The sequence below is a fragment of the Lycorma delicatula genome, chromosome 5, assembly GCF_047948215.1.
Source record: "Lycorma delicatula isolate Av1 chromosome 5, ASM4794821v1, whole genome shotgun sequence".
Lineage (NCBI taxonomy): Eukaryota > Metazoa > Arthropoda > Insecta > Hemiptera > Fulgoridae > Lycorma > Lycorma delicatula.
Genome location: NC_134459.1, coordinates 164,600,625 through 164,613,691, shown reverse-complemented (window position 1 = coordinate 164,613,691; position 13,067 = coordinate 164,600,625). Strand labels below are relative to the sequence as shown.

General features: G+C 30.3%; 1 protein-coding gene across 1 annotated transcript in view; it reads right to left on the bottom strand.

Annotated features, from left to right (window-relative positions):
- Positions 1–11,919, bottom strand: part of LOC142325783 (vacuolar protein sorting-associated protein 45-like) — a 40,480-nt gene extending 28,561 nt beyond the window's left edge. Inside the window, exons 1-5 of the mRNA XM_075367814.1 lie at positions 11,752–11,919; positions 9,001–9,210; positions 7,485–7,488; positions 4,269–4,418; positions 2,224–2,396 (exon numbers count right to left, since the gene is read on the bottom strand). Of these exons, the coding sequence (XP_075223929.1) occupies positions 2,224–2,396; positions 4,269–4,418; positions 7,485–7,488; positions 9,001–9,210; positions 11,752–11,844 (630 nt within the window). The 5' untranslated portion in view covers positions 11,845–11,919. The remainder of the gene's footprint in view (positions 1–2,223; positions 2,397–4,268; positions 4,419–7,484; positions 7,489–9,000; positions 9,211–11,751) is intronic.
- Between the last annotated feature and the right edge of the window lie 1,148 nt (positions 11,920–13,067).

Here is a 13,067-nt window from a genome sequence, read left to right as displayed (position 1 = left end):
ACCCATTGACAGTTTGACCGAGAGCAACAAATTTCTTATGGATAATGCCTTTATGTCAAAAAAAAAACAATCATCGTGGACTTCACGTTGCTGCGAACTTGGTGTGCTTTTTTTGGCCGTGATGAACTTGGCGACTTCCACTGCGACGACTGCCGCTTAGTTTTAGGGTCATACCCATACACCCGTGTCTCATCACCGGTTACGATGTTGAAGATGAAGTTAGGGTCATCTCTTGCTGAATTTTTCAATTCGCTACAGACAGCTACGCGATTTTGTTTCCGGTCGCTGTTCAACAGTGTCAGTATGAATTTTGCAGCAACACATCTCCGACAAGATGTGTTGCACGGACCCGTATGACATTTGTACGATTGCACAAACATCGTGGATTGTTTGTCTACGATCTGCAACAACAGCCTCTTGCACTTTCGCGATGTTTTCCGGTGTTGCGCTTGTTGTCTTACTGAACGCTCATCGTCATCGACTGTTGTTCGTCCATCTTTGAATCATTTGTACCGCAAAAAAGTTTTACTTTTACTCATAGCACTGTCACCAAATGCTTCCACAAGCATGCGATGGGTTTCTGCACCAGTTTTTTAAGCGTGAAGCAAAATATAGTGCAGGTTCTTTGCTCTTTAGAATCTGCCATTTAGAACTTCGCCGAAGCAGTAAAACACAATGTTACACAACTGCACGAAAGTCAACAATGCAGCCTCTCACCGTCACAGCTGTTGGAACATTGATTCACAAACAGTACTGTTAACCACATCTAGTGGCAGCAGGTCGTACCAGCAATGGTTCGCACGTGAAATTCAAATTCCCCGAACGTTTGGGTAGCACCTCGTACATTGGACAGGATACAGACAAACCATTTTTTTTTTTTTTTTTAATTAATATTATTTAAAAAATTCACCGATAGAGTATTATTGCTTCAATAAAAAAAAGTTTTTTCATTATATTTTAAATAAATTGTTGGGAAAATATTTCAAATGATTAAGGAATTTAAAAAAAATATTAACAGAAACATAATAAGACACTTTCTAGTAAGTATACCTTCGATGATCCAGCGGACCTGAGCAGAAGACGATTATCAGCTGCATTTTTGCAGAGCAATCAATGCAGCTCATATTGAAACATTGTAAGGTATGGAAAAAATGTTTTGAAGTGATGAAGTTTTAAAAAAAATACTTGTTTGATTATTTCTAGTAGTTTCTGAGAAACAATTCTTTTAAACTACTGCAACCTTTTTCAATGACCCTGTATTTGTAAGAATTTTCAGGTGTATACTCTACTTTCACAGTCAGATAATAATTTTAATGAAATAAAGAACAGTAATCACAAATTAAGTCATAATTTATAGCAGAACAAGTTCTCTTACAGCAAATTTTAATATGTGAAAATGACAGAAATGATAGTTAATCTTAACAACCTTCTTTTATTCCATAAATGTGAACTGTTCACCAACATATTTGTTAACAGTTATGGGCAACCTGACCTGAATCTCTAGTCAAACCCAAAACCTATACTGCTATTCATAAAACAAGCACATCACAGTAGGTACTAATTAAGGATAGTTAATTGAGGATGGAATGATCCCCCACTGCCTCTTTCACTGAGCCGAATATTACTGCATCAACATGCCATGCCCACCAAAATGTGGGTAACATTTAGCTCTGCAAATGACACCTTCACTCTGTTCACTGTCAGAAAAAGCAACAACTGTGATCGGTGGCTTTTTTATCTCAAATACTTTACATAAATCACTACAACAAAAAATAATGCAAAATAACAAACTAATATACCCTTTTCTGTTTTCAGATAACACATTCGACTAATTCGGGATTCAATGAGTGTACTAGATTAATAGACTCTAAAGAGCAGCAAGTGTAGCTTTACCTGAAGGCAGAATCATAAATGTAAGTCCTAATTAGAAAACGAGTACTCTGATAAATCTACAAGCAAAATTTCCCATACACTATAAAAACGGAAGAAAATATTTCAGCAGAACATTACTTGTAATGTTAAATAAATTTAATACAGATAATAATTTGAATAAATAAATAAATTTAATACATTATTACTAGCGGCAAAATTGAATTATTTAAATGAAAATACTCAAAATTAAAAGAAAATTGTAATAAAAAATTAATAATCACAAAATTTTATAATTATAATGCTGCCAAATGACAGCATTAATAAATAAGTATGTATTTATTTATACCATACCCTTATTTTTTCAGCAAGACGTTTAGCCATTCCTGAATTATTTTGATAGCGTATAAATGGATTTTTTTTCAATGATAATAAAACCGATGTAATACCTTGAACAGTTCTTGTTAAGTGCTCCGGTATCCAAGATAAAGGATCTGTTTGAGATCTTAAGTTTGTTACATATTTTCCTGTTGTAGAAGAAAAAAATCACAAATTATGAACACAATTGTCAATAGAGAATTAAAAAGATCCTGATATCAAATAAGTGAATATCTTCTTTCAAAAAACACACAAGGGGTGGCTAAAATTTGCACAACGGAACATAATGAGGAAACATAATGTCGCACAAAGCAACAGCTGCTGCAACTTGTAGTTTCACTTCCCTACTAATAACAATCCAACATGAATTGATTCATATTTTCTCATTTTCTGTCATTCGCCATTGTTATGGAGTCGAATATGCCTGCTATGTCAGTACGTCTAAAACAATGAGCAACATTTAAATTTTAACAGGGGAAAAAGTGAACGCAAGTGACATTCATCATCGACTATTGATCAAAGTGCTGCGAATAGACAGACAATAAAATTCTGTACATCAAAAGCTAGTAAAGTGAATATTGAGGATGAACCTAGCAGTGGTTGACCAGTTTCTTTGATTGATGAGGAACACCATAAAGAAATAGATGAATTAAATGTAAAATGAATGTCACATAGAACACTGACCAGATAAGTATATCAAATTAATGGTAGGCAGATGATTATATGACTGGACTAGTGTAAAATCTGTTCGCAGTGGGTGCTACACAAAATTGCAGAGAAGAATAAAAATTATTGAAAGGAATGTTGTGAACGGCTTCTGAAATGTTACCATGACTTCCTTTACAGTACTGTAATGGAAGATGAAACTTGAATGCATATTACGACTTAGAAGAAAACCGGCAGAGCACTGAATGCCGGCACTATGCTATGTTCAATCAGAAAAAAATTGAAGCAGCCCTTTGCAAAAAAAATCTCTTGATAACGCTTTGCGATTCTAAACAAGTGGATGTGACCGATTTTTGGAGTCAGAGCGACTGTAAATTCTGTGCAATACGTAAAGACATTAAAATACCTGAAAAAATATGTGTTTGTCATATTTGACAATTTACAGAACCAATAATTTTGATTACGCTCGACCACCCACATAGCATACAATCACCAAGGCTCTTGCAAAGATAAAATTTGAACCGATTACATATCTTTCATACTTACCAGATTTGGTACGCTGTGATTTTCACTTGTTTGTGCATTTAAATAGGGATATTAAGAGTATTCATTTCACCAGGATGATGACTTAAAGGATGCAGGGCAGTCATGGATCGTAGAAAGACCGCCAGCATTCTTTATTAAGAAAACCGGTTTACTGTCTGAAAAATACGTAGTTGTAAACGGTGACTAAATGGAGAAATAAACATTAATTTTTGTAACAGATTAAATGTACTCGTACGCCATATTTGTTTCATTTTACTAATTCTTTTATTTGTGGATGAAGAGTAACTGTGCATTACATGTCAGCCACCCCTTCTACTTGAGATAGATTTCATATTATTGACCTATTCATTCATTCATATGATAATCTGGAAATATCCAAATATACAAAGCAGTCATCTTGATACATACGCAACTGCATCTACATTTCACACAAGAAATGTATGAGTAGCAGCATTTAACCCGTGAATTTTTTGTTACGTAGAAATAAATAATACAATATAATAACAAAACACTTGCACTAAAACAACCTGGTTTGGCTACACAGTATTTTTATGATCCAAACTATTAACTTCCTTCACAGGAAGTCAAGCGCTAACTATCTGCATCGCTCTGACACAAAACACATGTTGAATTATTCCAACCGCATCTTGATAATACTACTCCGTGGACCAGACAATTTACACAACAAATTTTTATACGCACCTAACATTGGGCCACACCAGGTCTATTTACTGTTTGCCACTTGCTGTCGCATAGTTAAACTGAAGGAGATTAAAAGATAAAACTAATTAAACCGATCGCATGATTACCTTCAGCACATGATGGAATATTAAGAGAAAACAGATGCGGACTGACAGCCAAATAATCGCCATAAAATTCTTGTACTTCTCTTACAACTTCTAGTTCATCACATTCAGCTAAAGTTTTAATATCAGCTTTTGCAATAATATTACTGAAATCTAAAAAAAAAAAAAAACAAAAAAAATCAACTCAAAATAACAGTTTTATATAATTTTCTTCGCATATAAATCGAGTAGTATTCAGATTATAAGCCCCTAAGGATGTTTGGTATGCCGTTGGTTAAAAATTCCCTTTCTTTTGGCAAATTTCCCGTGAAATCTTGGTATCATTTTATGTTTTTAATTTCCACAAAATGTCCTGGAAGGTGATGGCCAAATTTAAGTCTGATCGGGGTCTTAAAAGTAAAGAAAAATGTTCACTGCTAAAATAGATCGCAAAAATTATGTATTCTGACAATTTTGTGCCTATTCAATTATTATTACTAATAATAAATGTAATTATTTTTATTTCAATTAGTGAAAGAAATGAAAATGGGAAGCAATCTAACAATTCTAGTTGTTTATCGACCAATCTGAACAAAAGAGGTGTCATTTTGTTCACAATTTAAGTTTAACATTTTATATAATAAAACATAAATCTATAAAACTAATATTTACACTTGTATTAATGATTAAAATATATTAATGACTGCCATTTTGGAATTTTCATATTTATTTATTTTATAGAATATGTTGTTAGGTACAACATATTCTGATAAGTTGGATTATTAACAAAGAAATGACTAACGTACACGATTAAGATCCAATGTATTACATTTAACCAACAATCTAATCCCATGGGATTAGAGACGAATTAAAATTAAGTGCACAATAGTCAATTTAAAAAAAAGCTACTTACCAATCGACTAATTAAAATGGGATGCCCAGAAGTGATGTGAAATCATTAAAATGATAATTACGTATTAAAATGATACGTAATATAAGGGACGGATTTAGGATATCAAAATAAAGAAGAAAGTTCATGTATACAAATGCCCTCCCTATCTTACTACATTTATTTATTATTATTTTTTTTTTAATAAAAATGTATTTCTTAGGAACAGATTGAGATATTTAAATAAAATTTGGTGTAAATGTACCAAACATCTAAAAAATAACTAATTTGAGAAGTTAACCTTTGAAATTAACAAAATGGTGGCAATTATACTTTTTTAATCATTAACAGCTCTGTAAATTTTAGTTTTATCAAATTATGTTTTATTAGCAAAAATGTTAAGCCTTTTAATATAAAGAAAATGACACCTAATTTGTTCAAATCGGTTGATAAACGGCTGAGATATGGCTGAAATTGTTAAAGTGGATCGCACAAATTATGCAGTCTGACAATTTTGTAGCTGTTTTATTATTACTAACAACAGAAATTAATATTAGCTACTTTTAATTCGATTAATGAAGGAAGCAAAAACATGTACACCTAATTTCATTAAAATATCTCCATCAGTAGTTCTTAAGACATAAATTTTTACTGAACATAAAACAGCAGGCGGAACACAGAAGCAAGATAAGGCATATCTACTCAAACGTTTTTTATATTTATTTTGAAGCCCTGAATCTGTTGTTTAAGTTTTCTGGCCAATTTCTCTTAGGAAAATCTGTATATATGTTTTCAATAATAAATATACATAATTTAAAAAAAAGGAAATATTTATTTAAGTTCAGCATGTGGCTACTTGTCCTTGGACAGGTCCCTCACACTATGTTTGTCTCCATTCTCCTTTTAGAACAACTATAATTCTTACTGTTTCCAATGCCTCTTTTTTGTACCTTAAGCTACTCATTCTAATACTCTTTTAAGCAATCCTTCTCTTCCCATAACAGCTCTTCAGGAATTTACACGATCGACTCGATAAATAACTTAATGCAACATTTATAAAAAAGCATCACTTTATTTTATGAGAATATAACGATGGCCATTTCTATTATTTAATGTTTACATGATGTTATTGTACTCTTTAGGTAGACTTCATAAGAAAGCGACCTATTGTTAACGGGTACCGTGATTGAACTCTAAAAAACTTCAACATATCTTTGTGTTTCACATCCTCAGACCCCAAAACCGCTGTCAGCTCAAAAGTTTATATATATTTCAGTTTCTTGTGGAAACCATAACTGCCGTAATTTTGTACCAATCACTTTCAGATTGTTCCTTAAAAATAACTCGTGCCAAAATCTAGGTTGAGTTCATTAACGGCCAAAATCAGACCATGGGGGAAATGGGGGGCTTTTTCGAAAAAAACAAAATATCGTTACAACTTTCTTAATGAGTAAAATATCGAATTTGTTTAAAGTTCCTACTATTTTCTGGATAAGGGTCTAAAACTTATGTAAGTAACATTTTTCAATAACACCACCCATTGGGGGGGTGGGAAAAATGGAATTTTGAAGAAAAAAACATACCTACCTTAATAGGCACAGTATCAAATCGGTATAAAGTGATCGTTAGTCTTCTAAACATCACCTAAAACTTCTGCAACAATTTTTGATATGACCAACCCTTACGGCAAGGGATGACCAAAATGTTGCTGGAATTGTAAGAAGTTGTGGCTTGTACGCTAAACATGTGAAACTTTTTTTTCACATGGAACCATTATCGCATTGAGTAAATTTGAAGTTTTTCTTAAATTTAAGGTAAATCTTTTTTATTTCCTACTTAGCGCCGGTGAAACCTACCTCCACCTTCTGGCGTGCCGAAAGGGATTTTTTTTAACAGACTACAAAATTACAGCAGTTTAACTGATGTTCTATTTTTCTTTATATCCAGTTATTAATTAAAATTATGATGAAACCTTTAAAAAAGAATTAAATAGCCTCTAAAAAAAAAAAAGAATTGCACTGAAAAGGAAATATAATTCTTTCAGTTTTACTTTCCCGTCTAGATAGTGCCGTAGCTGTAGAAGGAAAAGTATTGTAATCGTTCAGATTTGGGAATTTTTTCTTATTTCTGATATTAAAATCGGTGATTAAAGGACACTGTTTGAGACTACTAATGACATTAAAGCAAATTCGTCACAGATATTAAAGGCTATTTTAAATGAAGCTATCCAGGACTGCTTTGCAAAGTGGAAACATAGCTGAGAAAAGTATGTGAATAGCGATGAGGACAAGGATCAATAATCTGTAAAATTAGTAACAAAGATTAAAAAATGAAGTTGTTATTTTTTAAACACACCTGTATATAATTCCTACTAATTTTCTACAAATAAATTACAACACAAAAAAATTAATGAAGATAAGAATAAATTTTTATGTATTAAAATATTCAAACTTTTTATTAACTAATTTTTAAGACATAACTCTTCAAACATAAGCGCTATTTTTTTCTTTTGTAAAGAACACCACCAATGGTATACATCAATATTTGCTATGTTTTGTCCATTACAGTGGCTACGATATAAATATATATACGAGTGTATATACAGTAATTCCCCATCCTATTTTTTCTAGAACTCTTAATTTAGAGAACCCTGACTAATGCTACATCTCTTTTATATATAACCTATTTAATGTATTATAATATTACTATTTAACCTATTAGATATTAATCTACTTCAAAATGTTGACCGTCATATTACTTCAAACATACTGGATTCAACATTTATTTTTACTAATACTGTGATAATATGACACATCATTTCTATGTAAAATCCGATGGCAAACAATGCACATAGATATCTTTATCCGGTTCAAAATATTAGTCATTTAAATGACTAAGTGATTGGGGGTGCTTATTTCTTAATTTCTGATCCTAGATTTTGACTAATAACAATTAAACCAAGTAAAAATAAAATTTACTTAATTTTTCTTAAATTGAAACCATTCTGGTTAATTTTTGCAGTTAATGATAAAAAAAAATTGAATGTCAAAATGAAATCTTTCAACCTATAGGTTAAAGTATATTGAACAACTTCATTGAAGTATAAGAGTAATTAAAGTACATACTAGCCAGAAAGAGCGCATACTTTGACTGCCTAGAGGTAATATATTACCTCTATATAGAGGTAGTATATTCCATCTTGTATTACTCTATACTTATAAGGATAAGAGGGTTAAGGTATTGATACGCATTATTTTCCTGATCTTCAGGTCTTCAATATCTGCCACACAGGTTTTTTAAGCACTGACTATTTCAAATAAATTTAAGAAAATGATCAATGAATGTAAAATAGATCAATAAATCATCATGAATGTAACTGTTTTTGATTATATTTTTTCTTAAGTAACAGAGTAATCAAAGAAGAATCCTCAATCGGTAGGATTTTAACGGCAGATATCTTGAAATTTGATAGGGAAATCCTGTCTTTGCCATCAATTTTTACATAGAAATAACATAAGATATGAAAATATGCTAAATTAACAATTACAGGAAAAAATATGGAGAGGAACTTATTTTATATATACTCTGTATATAAATGTACTAAATTAACTGTTGTTAATGTGAGAACAGAAATATCAGCTGGTGCAGTACACAGTCACAGATTGCAAAGATGATAAAATCATCTTATAAATTTTTATAAAATTTATAAAATCTGGTCCTATTTGTCATAGCAGAAGTTTATATTTTTAAATTATTAGTTAATACTTATATTAGTAACCTCTACTATTATAGAAAAGTAGTAAAACATGCGAAAAAAAAAAGGCGTATCACTATAACAAATAAAAAAATATATATAAAATCATTAACATATATATATATATATATATATACTCCATATTTTGGATTCCTTAATTCATTTGATAAAAGAGCAACATTTTCTTTGGTGGGTCTGAGATATGCGATACATTTCAAATGCTTCATCGGTTCTAATTTTCCACCAGAATCTAATCGTTGAAATAAATAAACCTCTTTTTGTAATATTTCTGATTGACTATATACCATGCTAACAATACTAGTCTGCAACACAAATACAAAAAGATAACTAAATATCATTAATCATTTTTAAATTTTACGGTATATTTATTTTTTAAATTCTGTCAACTCAGCTTTCAAAAAATATATGGAAATTCTGCTTCCAAAAGATCTTTTTAGAGATAATTGCAAAGTTACTTCATAAATGGAGTTAGCATTGTACTTAATTGACCGAAATTAAAATAATTAAAAATCCTAATTATAAATTAAACTCTTAGTTAACCTTATAGACGCAGAAGAATAATATGAATTCTGGAAGGAAAGGAGAACAAGCAATACTTTTGGGTTTATAAGAACTACTTGAGAGGTATGTAATAAGAAGTAAAAAAATGAGGGTATATTTATAGATATGGAAATAACTTTTGATTATGTCAAATTAAATAAATAATAATATTAAAAGGCTTAAAATAAATTGTAAAGATAAAAGATTAATTAATGAATTATGCCTTTATTAAAAATTTAAAGATAGATAAAAGATTAATTAAAGAATTCTGCCTTAATCAGAAAATAGCTCTGAAAATAAAAAGATGCTCAAACAGAACTAGGAAGAGAATAAGGTAAGGTAAGAAAAAGTACATGGAAAATATGATAAAATATTTGGTAATTATTTTGAAAGATGACGTGCATTCAGAAGTCAATAATGTTGATATATGTTGTTGTTTTCATCAGATGCCAATTGTAAATACACAAAAAAGTTTTGCTTTATTGTAGTTTTTGAGTAAAAAGAATTTAAAATAAAAAAATTACATACTCCTGTAGCGATGAGGGTAATGTTTTAAATTTGTATCAATACTCTTGTGTTTACAATTTTTCTATTTTGTATAACACATGTTGAATGTTTACTAGTCTTTCTTAAATATACTTCCTTGAAATTTATGTTGAGTGATTTCAGTTACTGGTAGATTGTAATTAAACTTTAACGTGATTAAATGAGTTTCTAAATTTCATACGATATCAGCAAACATAACCTAATACTCACATACAGATGATGTGCTCTTTTTTTTAGGAGATTAAGCAAAGAATATTCAACAAATAATTTCAAAATCAAAAGTCATCGTATAAAAATGACAAAATATGGTATGAAAATGAACGTTATGTAAACAAAGAAATGTAGAAGGACACAACAAATGTCTGCACAAAAGAAAAATAAACAAGTAAAACAATACAATTAGATATATTTTTAAAGGAAGATGGCAAAGAAAACAAAATTAAAATAGCGTTTTTTAAATTAACCAACTGGGCTGGTTTAACTTGTTTAACATCTGATTTTCAAGGTTGAAGGTTATGAAATTCAAATCCTTTTTTTTTCTTTTCCTGTTTAGCCTTTGGAAGCAACATCAGGTATTACTTCAGAGTATGAATGACGATGACAGGTATGAGTGTAAATGAAATGTAGACTTATACAGTCTCAGTTCGACCATTCCTCACATGTGTGGTTAATTGAAACCCAACCACCAAAGAACACCAGTATCACCGATCTAGTATTCAAATCCTTTCTTTCTTTTTCCTGTTTAGCCTCCGGTAACTACCGTTTAGATAATTCTTCAGAGGATGAATGAGGATGATATGTATGAGTGTAAATGAAGTGTATAGTCTTGTACATTCTCAGTTCGACCATTCCTGAGATGTGTGGTTAATTGAAACCCAACCACCAAAGAACACCGGTATCCACGATCTAGTATTCAAATCCGTGTAAAAATAACTGGCTTTACTAGGACTTGAACGCTGTAACTCTCGACTTCCAAATCAGCTGATTTGGGAAGACGCGTTAACCACTAGACCAACCCGGTGGGTTCTAGTATTCAAATCCGTATAGAAGTAACAGCCTTTACTAGGATTTGAACCTTAGAACTATGAGGTTCAAATCCTTGTAAAAGTTAGTTGCTTTTATACAGATCTGAATACTAGATGGTGGATATCAGTGTACTTTGGTGGTTGGGGTTCAATTAACAACACATCTCAGGAAGTGTCAGCCTGAGTCTGTACAAGACTACACCTGATTTATATGTCATACATATCATCTTCATCTCAGTGGGCTGTGGCGGTGATTCCTTATTGTTCACTAGTTGAACAGACCAACTTACAAATCCAGAAAAAATTTAAAAAATTTTTTAAAAGTAATTCCTTACCCTTTGTTTTAAAATTACTTATTTACAAAGAAAATTGCTCTCCTAGCAATAAATCAATGCCGTTCATAATTTACTATAGTTCATTTTTGGTATTTGCAAAAAAAAAATGTTAACTCGATAAAAAAATAAACATCAGCTGAAATACTAGTTAGTAAATATTTAGGTAATTTGAGAATTAAGAAATTCTAAAGTGGTTAACAATTGTATTCAATTTTATTCAAGGAATTCCATTCTCTTATAACACTCGATTACAAACGTTAAATATTATGTTGTTTAACTTTTTTTTTTGGATCTAGTATGATAAACTGAATTTTTGGATTTCCGTAAAAAAATCTACACTTCTCACAGTCAACTATAAAACTAATTGTACTTAATAAAACACTCATATAAAACTCACAGTTTGTTTATCCATCAACAAAACTTTCATTCCAGGACCACTTTCTTCTGCCATTTTAGTTATGTATGACTTTACAGCAAATATAATATTCATTTTAAATTAAGGTTAGCTAAAATGCACAACAAACAGCAATTATACAATCTTGACAAATAGTAAACAAATCCTAACCAAAATCCTATACCAGGTGATAGATTGATCAAATCGTTGTGACCAACATTGAAATGAAACTGAATTACTTTTTATCTAATTTGAAAACATTTTTAATAAAGAGAAAAATTATAATTGCGAGTTTATATTCACAATATTTATCCCAAATTTAACTAATGAATATTATTTAAAAACAAGAGAAAAATTTTATAAAAACTTGTTGAAAATACCGTGAACAGAAAAGAACAAATATATAATTTGTGTGTGCATATATATATAAAGAGTCAGTATTCGAGTTTAATTTAAAATCAAATATTTAATAGAGAAGGTTCTTTAATTAATTTTTTATCTCTAGTACTAATCGCAGAATCTTACATTTAGTTAAAGTATTATGATGTTGGCAACATTAATTGACTGTAATGGTGTTATTTTTAAATTTTTTTAACCCCCGCAACCACCGTTAGATATTCCTTCAGAGGCTGAGATAAATGATTCGTAGTGTGTGAAAATGTCATGCCTAACCTGGATTAACATTTGCACTTTAATTATTTTTAAATTTTATTTAAATAAACTCTTACTGTCGTTTTACAAGTTTGTAGCTTTGTTTTTATGAAAGGAGAAAGATAATATGTTTCATATTAATCTAAGTGTAAGATGATAATATAAAACTAACGTGCTGTGCTGCACTTCAGACACAAATATTTAATCTATAAATATAGACGTAATAAAAATATTATATTTATATAAAACATGTCCTGATGGACTTAAATTAACGCCCAGCAAAAAATATTGAAGATAAAATTGATGAAAATTTGTATACGCATTCTTCTTAAGTTTTAAATGCACACTAAGAAAGGCTTTTTTTTAATCCGCGTTTAAAGGGTTAAAATAGATTTTTGATTATTTTTTTAAATCCGGAAATTTATTAATTTTTCTGTAACAAATGAAGATATCAACTTGATTTTTGTTGTGTATAATCTTCACGTGAATATCTACAAACAAATTCTAGATTTTTAGAAATTTGATATTGAAAGGGGTGAAGAAAGCCAAAATTGTTTCCATAATAATTGTATTGTAAAGAAGATTTTTGAGGAGGACATCGCAAGAGGTCTGAGTAAAAAAGATAAGGTAGAAAATGTAGAAGAAGAATGGGAGAATGTTAAAAAGGA